An 11052-nucleotide genomic window follows, 5' to 3' on the forward strand; every position below is an offset into this window, starting at 1 on the left:
ATCGAGATAAAGTCACTCAGAGCAGTGATAGCGAACCGGAATGTCCCTGGACATCAAGGATTACCTCCATGTCCAAATTTTGTCCTTCTCATCAAGGGTACCTCTGGTTCGTGGTACAGAACTGTCAATATCAGTTTCAGACGATGCCGTTTGAATTATCCACGGCACCCCGGGCCTTTTTACCAAGGTAATGGCCGAAAAGATGTTTCTTCAAAGAAAAAAGGCATCTAAATTATCCCTTACTTGCACGACCTAAAAAGGGCAAGTTCCAGAGAACAGTTGGAGGTCGGAAGAGCACTATCTAAAGTAGTTCTTCGACGGCACGACTGGATTCTAAATATTCCAAGAATCGCAGCTGTTTTCCGACGATACGTCTGCTGTTCCTAGGGATGATTCTGGACACGGTTCAGAAAAAGGTTTTTCTTCCCGAGGAAAAAGCCAAGGAGTTATCCGACCTGTCAGGAACCTCCTAAAACCAGGAAAGGTGTCTGTACATCAATGCACAAGAGTCCTGGGAAAAATGGTGGCTTTTTACGAAGCAATTCCATTCGGCAGATTCCATGCAAGAATTTTCCAAAGGGATCTGTTGGACAAATGGTCAGGGTCGCATCCTCAGATGCACCTGCGAATAACCCTGTCGCCAAGGACAAGGGTATATCTTCTGTGGTGGTTGCAAAAGGCTCATCTATTGGAGGGCCGCAGATTCGGCATACAGGATTTGATCCTGGTGACCACGGACGCCAGCCTGAGAGGTTGGGGAGCAGTCACACAAGGAAGAAACTTCCAGGGGGTATGGACGAACCTGGAAAAGTCTCTTCACATAAACATTCTGGTACTAAGAGCAATCTAAAATGCTCTAAGCCAGGCGGAACCACTCCTGCAAGGAAAACCGGTGTTGATTCAGTCGGACAACATCACGGCGGTCGCCCATGTAAACAGACAGGGCGGCACAAGAAGCAGGAGTGCAATGGCAGAAGCTGCCAAGATTCTTCGCTGGGCGGAGAATCACGTAATAGCACTGTCAGCAGTGTTCTTCCCGGGCGTGGACAACTGGGAAGCAGACTTCCTCAGCAGACACGATATTCACCCGGGAGAGGGGGGTCTTCATCCAGAAGTCTTCCACATGCTAATAAACTGTTGGGAAAGACCAATGGTAGACATGATGGCGTCTCGCCTCAACAAGAAACTGGACAAGTATTGCGCCAGGTCAAGAGATCCACAGGCAATAGCTGTGGACGCACTGGTAACACCTTGAGTGTACAAATCAGTATATGTGTTCCTCCTCTGCCTCTCATACCAAAGGTATTGAAGATTATACGGTGAGGAGGAGTAAGAACAATACTAGTGGCTCCGGATTGGCCAAGAAGGACTTGGTACCCGGAACTTCAAGAGTTGGTCACGGACGACCCGTGCCCTCTACTTCTGAGAAGGGACCTGCTACAACAGGGTCCCTGTCTCTTTCAAGACTTACCGCGGCTGCGTTTGACGGCATGGCGGTTGAACGCCAGATTCTAAAAGGGAAAGGCATTCCAGAAGAAGTCATTCCTACCTTGATTAAGGCAAGGAAGGAAGTCACCGCGAAACATTATCACCGCATTTGGCGAAAATATGTCGCGTGGTGCGAGGATCGGAGTGTTCCGACGGAGGAATTTCAACTGGGTCGTTTCCTACATTTCCTACAATCAGGATTGTCTATGGGTCTCAAATTGAGATCTATTAAGGTTCAAATTTCGGCCCTGTCAATATTCTTCCAAAAAGAATTGGCCTCAGTTCCTGAGGTACAGACTTTTGTTAAAGGAGTACTGCATATACAGCCTCCTGTGGTGCCTCCGGTGGCACCGTGGGATCTAAATGTAGTTTTAGATTTCCTCAAATCCCATTGGTTTGAACCATGGAAAAAGGTGGATTTTAAATATCTCACATGGAAAGTGACTATGTTACTGGCCCTGGCTTCCGCCAGGAGAGTATCTGAATTGGCGGCTTTATCTTATAAAAGCCCTTATCTAATCTTCCATTCGGATAGGGCAGAACTGAGGACTCGTCCGCATTTTCTCCCTAAGGTGGTATCAGCGTTTCACCTGAACCAACCTATTGTGGTGCCTGCGGCCACTGGCGACTTGGAGGACTCCAAGTTGTTGGACGTTGTCAGAGCCTTAAAAATATACATTTCAAGGACGGCTGAAGTCAGAAAATCTGACTCGCTGTTGTTACTATATGCACCCAACAAGTTGGGTGCTCCTGCTTCTAAGCAGACGATTGCTCGTTGGATTTGTAACACTATTCAACTTGCTCATTCTGTGGCAGGCCTGCCACAGCCTAAATCTGTTAAGGCCCATTCCACAAGGAAGGTGGGCTCATCTTGGGCGGCTGCCCGAGGGGTCTCGGCATTACAATTCTGCCGAGCAGCTACGTGGTCGGGGGAAAACACGTTTGTAAAATTCTACAAATTTGATACCCTGGCAAAAGAGGACTTGGAATTCTCTCATTCGGTGCTGCAGAGTCATCCGCACTCTCCCGCCCGTTTGGGAGCTTTGGTATAATCCCCATGGTCCTTTCAGGAACCCCAGCATCCACTTAGGACGATAGAGAAAATAAGAATTTACTTACCGATAATTCTATTTCTCGGAGTCCGTAGTGGATGCTGGGCGCCCATCCCAAGTGCGGATTATCTGCAATACTGTACATAGTTATTGTTAACAAATTCGGGTTATATTGTTAAGGAGCCATCTTTAAGAGGCTCTTTCTGTTATCATACTGTTAACTGGGTTTAGATCACAAGTTGTACGGTGTGATTGGTGTGGCTGGTATGAGTCTTACCCGGGATTCAAATTGCCTCCCTTATTGTGTACGCTCGTCCGGGCACAGTACCTAACTGGAGTCTGGAGGAGGGTCATAGGGGGAGGAGCCAGTGCACACCACCTGATCTGGTAAAAGCTTTACTTTTTTGTGCCCTGTCTCCTGCGGAGCCGCTATTCCCCATGGTCCTTTCAGGAACCCCAGCATCCACTACGGACTCCGAGAAATAGAATTATCGGTAAGTAAATTCTTATTTTTGCTGTTACTCTATAGCATGCCTCAAATGTAAGACATTTCCTCTTGTATTTTATAATATTAATTTCCAGCCTGATCCTGAGTGTGTGCAGTTTTTCCGGAATAGTATTATCCGTTATGGTCTAATCTCGGGATTATACAATGCTGTTAGGAATAGCTAATTTGTAGCATTGTCCCTCAGTAAGAGATAAATGTACACTTGCGTTCTAGTTTTGTAATCCTGGTTGTCAGTTCATTATTTTATTTATTTTTTAATCCCCATTCCATGTCTAGGTGACAGAAGACATAGGATAAGGTTGTAGCTTACTCCTACCAATCCAAGGCATAGTACAATGGCGCAGATGTATTAACCTGGAGAAGGCATAAGGAAGTGATAAACCAGTGATATGTGCAAGGTGATAAAGGCACCAGCCAATCAGCTCCAATATGTAAAGGAACAGTTAGGAGTTGATTGGCTGTTGCCTTTATCACCTTGCACATATCACTGGTTTATCACTTCCTTATGCCTTCTCCAGGTTAATACATCTGCCCCAATGTGTCAGTGGTGTTTGTGTGTCCCCCACTTCTGCATATGAGATATGTTTACATGTATATTCCCTGTAGCGTTCAGAAGTGTCTCAAATCTATGCCAAAATGACATATGTATGATAAATGTTATTTTAATGACGTTTTCTTACCCTTAAATGTAGTAATGTGGAAATAAATTCCTCTATGCAATGTATTCATGGTTCTTAGTGTCCTCTATACCATTGTGTCTTCTCTTCCAGAATGTGCGAGGGAGAAAAAAGGAAGCTGGTCATTCCTTCAGAATTGGGTAAGGCTTTTGTTGAAGTGGGTGTGGTATAATAGATCAACACATATTAAAGAGAGTCAATAGGTCGACCCCATATGGGCAACGGTAAAAAGGGTGACTGTGTGTAAGGTTGACAGGGGTAAAAGGTCAACATGGAAGTAGTTGATACAGGTTTTTGGGCCAAAATGTGTCTATTTCACAGTCTATGACCAAGATTAGTGCAAACGTAGACGTTCAATCGTAGTCCACATGGATGGTAAATGAAGCAAAGGTTGAAAAAAAATCCCCAAAAAAACTTGTTGACCTTTGTACCTGTCCACCATAAGCGCAATCAATATTTTGACCATATGGGCTTGAATTATTGACTGTCTAACTAGACACTACCTATACATTGGAACCCAGATGAAGGATGGTTTGCTACTGTAAATAACCTTTTTTTTTTTATATTAAATGTGCTTATTTTGTCTCTCTTCACCTCAGGGTATGGTGATAGGGGAGCACACCCAAAGATTCCAGGTAAGGTGAACTCTACATGGAAACAATGATTTCTGGCTCAGTATTGGACAATATCCTGAAGAAATATCCCGATTACAGTCTTAACAACTTTATGAGAAAGTTACTGATCTTTATGTCCTAGTTTAGCATCCAGCCCTTTTGAAGCCTGGGTCCTCTGTGGCACCCAGGGATGGGTGAGAACTGAAGGACAATTGCTAGCTTCTGTAGGCATGTACTGATACTTCTTCTACAATGGTATTTTCAAATACAAAATTTTTAACAAATGTCCTAATTGAAGTTTATATACACACATCCATTGTCGTCTTGCTTAATAAAATGGGGATTTTATTTCCTGCAGTCAATTGAATGCAAATATTAAATGTGCCTAGATTGCAGCAGTCACCCTAATAATTTTATATAACTCGGGGGGGAGGGGGATAAAGGCGCACTCAGCCAATTCTCCTCCATTCAGATTTTTGTAACCATAGTCGAGCCTGGTAAGCTATAGGATTCCTGACAGTTGAATAAGGTTCTGTGTTCTGGTTTGGCAAAGTAGCATTTGCATGATCAATGTTACTGTACTAGGCCTATGCTTGCCCCTACTCTACCCTTTCCATGTAAGTACTCGTAGGTGAAAATATGACCAAAGCTGCATATGGATGAAAGTGTAAATGTGTTTATCTAGCTGACAGGACAGCCGATGTCCCGTACACGCTGAACGATATATATCGTTCAGACTCCTTTCCCTGCATGCCATCGTTTGCTAGGCCATCCCGTCAGATTTTCCACCAGGCTCACATTTTCATTGACATATTGGTTATGGTATCTATCTCTAGCATCATACTGAAATCGCTCATCTTCCATCTGATTTTATACTGACTTTGTTTTTCAAGACCGTTAGTGATTTTTCTGTGTCACCTGCTAATGTGTACTTTCTAACTCTGTTTCAGGAGGAGCCACTCTGGTCTTCGAGGTGGAGTTGATAACTATTGAAAGACGATCAGATTTGTAGATGGGGCAGAGTCTCATTAATGGGGATAGGGTCCAGATTCTGGGGGATGGCAGTGTCTCACACTGTGATGAATAAACACAGACACAAAAAGTGTGGCTTCATTCATTTACATAATGTTCTGGGTAAGGCTTCTTTTGCAGATGTGGGATTAAGTAACCTGGGTGTAGTTTCTAGGAAGTAGCAATGCTGAAATGCATAGCGGAATCAGACCCACTTACAGAGCAGCTTGTCCTGAACATAGATGATTTGGTGACTAGGTAGAGTGAGCTGCGCTATCTTACTTTTATACCAGCTATTTAGGCTGAGATACTGCTCTCTCAATGGGAACAGTTATGTGAACGGTCCCCTTTACTGACATTTTATGTAGTTGCAAAATGTGCTCTCAACTATAGCAAATATCTGTGGTTCTGTGCAGACTTGTAGTGAAATACAGCATCGCTGTGCGTCCTAACTAGCCACGTGTATACCACAGCTTTCTCTGTAGCTGCATCATTCCTGAAGCCTGCATACATTATGCAATTATCAGCCTGATCCACAGATTATTGCATAGTGTGTCGGCGCAACTGATTTGCAATTATCGGATTAAAATTACCCGACTGATCAGGTTATCAGCATCTGCAGGCGTATGCGGTTCTCAGGCCGACAACCTAACATTTTCCCTGTTCCTTCACAGGGGAGGAGCCAAGATATTGTGTGGTCATACACTGAGATACCTCCATGTATGAGCACGATATCTGATTGTTTCAGGCTGTTGGATAAAATGTCAGACAGATGCCCAGCATAACCTGTATGTTCTGTGTCCAGTCCAATACCGACCACTATAGAAGACATATTGCATTATGCTGCCAACTAGAGTTTAAGTGATTTTGTCATGATAGTACACTGATTTGTAACTTTTCTAAATGTATGGAAAGGTGCTTCCTCTTTTAGGGACTGTTGACTGGTGAGTTTTAGTCACATGACCATTTAGGGCAATAAGGCACTTACCTAAAAAAAAAACATGAATCTACACACCTAAAGTGATCCTGCAAATACACAACTGAATGTAGTTTGGGGCAGTTTGTCACCGATTATAACTGCATAGTTTGAGAAATGCCTTTGTCTCCACTGATACCATGTAAGGCAGAGATTTTCACAACTTTTACAACTCGCGGCACACTGAACAAGATTTAAATATTGCCAAGGCTCATTCAAATATAATGGTGATGCATGGTGCAGTTGTATGTCCTAGGATGTCATGTTGCAGCTTCTACATAGGTAATGCCTAATCCACATCTGAGAAAGCCAGAAGAGTCCAACACTGCCCTGGCCCAAAATTAGAACTGGCTCTGCAATCACTAAACCCACCAGTATTGATCGTTCCAGGGCCTCGGTAGCGGCAAAACACTGACGGGCCTGGCTGTGCTTCTATGGAGGCACACCTGGAGACTGCTCAGGGCACAGTGGTTGAAAAACACTGATGTAAGGTGTCACTGCTACCGTGATTGGTATAGAAGAGTCTTGCTTATTGTAATGTTATCTTGGGTAGACAACATGCAGCACTCATCCCTGCATGCCATCACAGCTTTTACCGATTATTGATGCTAAAATGGCATTCTGAGATGTGGAGTTTCACATCAACTGGATAGTCATATGATGCCTACCCCTACATCTATTGATAAGAAGCATATGTCCCCTACAGGTTGTTAGAAGGAACTACAACAGCTGATTGTGGACTGAGCTCTAATTAATCATAATATACACCAGGCATTCCCAACCGCAGCCCTGCAGACACACAATACCCTTTTCAGGCAGAAAGCCTGGCACTTTTGGTGGTCTCTGCCTGACCCCCCCCTCTCCTTTCACACAGAGAAGCAAATTACTGGGTCAAGAATTTCCACCCGGTAATTTGCAGATGAAAACTGGTATTTTGTCTGTGAAAGTGTCACCCTGGGTCAAAATTCCCAGGTTTCTAACCCTGGTAAATTCCTGGGTCGTAGTCATGAGAATTACAACCTGGGTTGACCCTTTCGCACAGAAAAAGGACCCGTGTTTTTCGGCAAATTACTGGGTATAACTGCTTCACCCGGTATCTTCATTTTCTGTGTGAAAGGGGTATAACAGTGGAGGTTTTGATGATATCCGGACTTCAGGACAAATGGTTAAATCAATGTAACTGAGGTGCTAATTATGTCACCTGTGCTCAAGCATGGAAATTGCTAAAACCTGCACTGTTATAGGCCCTACACACTGGCCGATTTTTTGAAAGATATGAACGATCTCGTTCATAAATGAACGAGAACTCGTTCATATCTTTCAGTGTGGAGGCTCCAGCGATGAACGATGCGCGGTCCCGCGCTCGTTCATCGCTGGTCCCCCGTCGGCTGTGCATGCAGGCCAATATGGACGATCTCGTCCATATTTGCCTGCAGTTCTATGGAGCCGCGTGACGGGGGGAGTGAAGAAACTTCACTCCCCCCGTCACTGCCCCCCCGCCGCCGGGTCGGCCGTATCCGCCGTCGGGCAGCTCGGCGGCGGGTCGGCCAGTGAGTAGGGCCCATTAGTCTGCCTTGAGGGCTGAGGTTGGGAAAGCCTGATACACTCCTTAGTGTCGTAATTACTAGGGAGCCGCCGATGCTTGGCTCACACAACCCACTCCTTAGGTAATCTACCTCTGAGTTATAGTGGGCCCTCTTTGTAGTTCCACTTAAGCTGGTACTGTACTATGAAGAGGCAGCTTTACAGATAAATTGGCATCTTAAGGGTATCCCAAACTCTAACATTACAGTCCTGGTTTTAAGTGCTTAAAACCTGGGCTGTAATGGCTTAGCTTGAGAAACTCTGCTTTTGTTTTTTGTTGCATATTTACCAAGGCGTGGTTTGTCTGCTTTGACCGCTATATATATAAAATTTTTAATAGGAAAATACTAATTCAGCATTCCTATCAGGGCTGGCGACAGGGAGGATCAAGGGGGACACCTGTACCGGGCCCCAAGGATATGCCTCGTCCAAATAGGGCAGCAAGCTGTGGGCGCAGCCTTGGAATGACTGCGGTGCGAATGTGCGCCTGCTTTTCTGGGTCCAGCGCTGTTGCAGGCAGTTACGGGACATGGCAGCAGTTCCGCTGTCCAGGATTCCTGTGCCAGCCCATGGGGTGTGAGGTCCACACGGTTCCTGATGGGCGATGTTCGGTTCTGGGTATTGGGGAGTGCAGTGCAGGTGAGTCTCTCCGTGGGGTAAGAGTGGACTGGTGAGGGGATACAGGGCTTTGGGATGGGGTGAGGGAGCTAGGAATGCAGCATGGAGTCATTGGGGAGAGACAGACTGTGTGTGAGGGGGGGGGGGGGGGGGGTGGGATAAACATATTTCTGCTGCGGGGTACACTGGGCTCCACAAGGAATAACTTCAGGGTGTAGAGTAGGATGTTGATCCGAGGCACCAACAGGCTCAAAGCTTTCAATACACAAAAGGTCATGCAAGTATATCAGGAAGATGCTTTCTAATTCAGAACAAAGTTAGAACAGTATGGTAGTTACGTGCCGAAAAATTGTCTTATAACAGGAACGTATCTCCTCTCTCTGAAAGATTCTTCTCAGGCTTTTCCTTTCTCTAAACACCTCATTTACGATAACCATAAAAGATAAAACGTGTCGAATTTTCATGTAATACGTTCATTTATTCACAAAAAAACACAGAATAAAAGACCCTTCCTGGGTTCTTTCTCATGACACTTGCCTTGAGAAAGAACCCAGGAAGGGTTTGAAATGCGTTGGCTAAGCTGGGGTGTTGTCCGCATAGGTGACCAAGGGAATCCGATACCAGCATCCAGAATACTACTTACCCGGGAGCTTTCCTGGATATTGATTCACATCTGTTTGAGAACACACCTGTTCTCATACCATCCGGTAATTATTTAACTTTTCACCATTATAGGATACCATCTTTTGCTGAGGGTACTCCATTTGTTCCAAATTGGGACTTTTCTTGTGGATTTTAACTGTGTTTTGTGCATGGAGATTTTACTCTGTTGGTCTTTTATTCTGTGTGTTTTTTTGTGAATAAATGAACGTATTACACAAAAATTCGACACATTTTATCTTTTATGGTTATCGTGAATGAGGTGTTTGGAGAAAGGAAAAGCCTGAGAAGAATCTTTCAGAGAGAGGAGATACGTGCCGAAAACGGTCTTATAACAGGTACGTAACTGTTATCATTTTGTTCTGAATTAGAAAGCGCCATCCTGATATACTTGCATGACCTTTTGTGTATTGATTGTTTTAGACTCCTTCACTCTAAAACAATTAATCAATGATTTTACTTTTGCTATTAGGCTCAAAGCTTTGACAGTTCCCAAGATGCACAGCGCCGCCTCCTCTATAACCCCGCCTCTGTGCACAGGAGCTCAGTTTGTAAGTTGGTGCCATGCAGTAAGCAGGCATACAACAGGGGGCTGCTCAGGCAGCCCTAAGAAAGCTATTTTCAGAAGAAAAGAAGACTTCAAAGGTTGCAGCAGTGTTCGATGTCAGTCAGACATCCCCTGCTGCAGCTCCATCACTCCCCCAGCGGCGCTGTATACTCCCGCGCCCTGGTTGCCGGTTAACTACAGCGGAGGCTCCGGTGTTCTATGTCAGTCACACACTCGCCGTCTCATGGATCGCGTGGCCGCATACAGGGGGAGGTAAGGGGTCTCTTTGGCCCGCTGTAATCGCGATCCGGGGCGGCTGGTGGTAGGCGGGCCGCGCGCGCTGGCGTGGACACGGTAAGGGGCAGCCGCTCCACTAGTCATCGGGACACTGGGCACAGGTTGGTTTTCTCTCTAAAACCATTTATTTACAGCCCGTAGAGCCTGGTGGGGAAGCCAGCAAGGGGAGTAAGACCTGACCTGTAGCCCCTCCCCCAGCCCCAGGGCGCCATTTAGGCAAATGTTCCCGCCCTGGAGCGGACTGCTTGGGCAAATCCTCCTCTGTAAAGCCGCCTGCACGTCAGCGCTGTGCATTTTACAGGACACTTAAGTATTCTACCTGTCAGTGGATAGTGTTAGTTAAGAAAGCGTGCGATATAGTCAGGGTTGTGTGGAACTATTACCCTGTAATATACATCCAGTTTAACTGTGTTTTGCTATATCTCCTGTTTATACACTGCTCAAAAAAATAAAGGGAACACTACAATAACACATCCTAGATCTGAATGAATGAAATATTCTTATTAAATACTTTGTTCTTTACATAGTTGAATGTGCTGACGACAAAATCACACAAAAATTATCAATGGAAATCAATTTATTAACCCATGGAGGTCTGGATTTGGAGTCACCCTCAAAACAAAAGTGGAAAAACACACTACAGGCTGATCCAACTTTGATGTAATGTCCTTAAAACAAGTCAAAATGAGGCTCAGTAGTGTGTGTGGCCTCCACGTGCCTGTATGACCTCCCTACAATGCCTGGCCATGCTCCTGATGAGGTGGCGGATGGTCTCCTGAGGGATCTCCTCCCAGACCTGGACTAAAGCATCCGCCAACTCCTGGACAGTCTGTGATGCAACGTGGCATTGGTGGATGGAGCGAGACATGATGTCCCAGATGTGCTCAATTGGATTCAGGTCTGGGGAACGGGCGGGCCAGCCCATAGCAACAATGCCTTCGTCTTGCAGGAACTGCTGACACACTCCAGCCACATGAGGAATTCGAGACGTCTCCCCCCCGCCGTTTCCTCAAATCTGCC

The 11052-nt window shown here is 45.4% G+C and overlaps 1 protein-coding gene across 2 annotated transcripts in view; it reads left to right on the top strand.

The window, feature by feature from the left end:
• Nucleotides 1–5441, top strand: part of FKBP2 (FKBP prolyl isomerase 2) — a 65103-nt gene extending 59662 nt beyond the window's left edge. For both annotated transcript variants that reach the window (XM_063944955.1, XM_063944956.1), the window contains exons 4-6: nucleotides 3819–3865; nucleotides 4325–4360; nucleotides 5290–5441. In XM_063944955.1, coding sequence (XP_063801025.1) covers nucleotides 3819–3865; nucleotides 4325–4360; nucleotides 5290–5351 — 145 coding nt within the window. In that variant the 3' untranslated portion in view covers nucleotides 5352–5441. The remainder of the gene's footprint in view (nucleotides 1–3818; nucleotides 3866–4324; nucleotides 4361–5289) is intronic.
• The last annotated feature ends 5611 nt before the right edge of the window (nucleotides 5442–11052 follow it).

Source organism: Pseudophryne corroboree, chromosome 11 (assembly GCF_028390025.1).
Source record: "Pseudophryne corroboree isolate aPseCor3 chromosome 11, aPseCor3.hap2, whole genome shotgun sequence".
NCBI lineage: Eukaryota > Metazoa > Chordata > Amphibia > Anura > Myobatrachidae > Pseudophryne > Pseudophryne corroboree.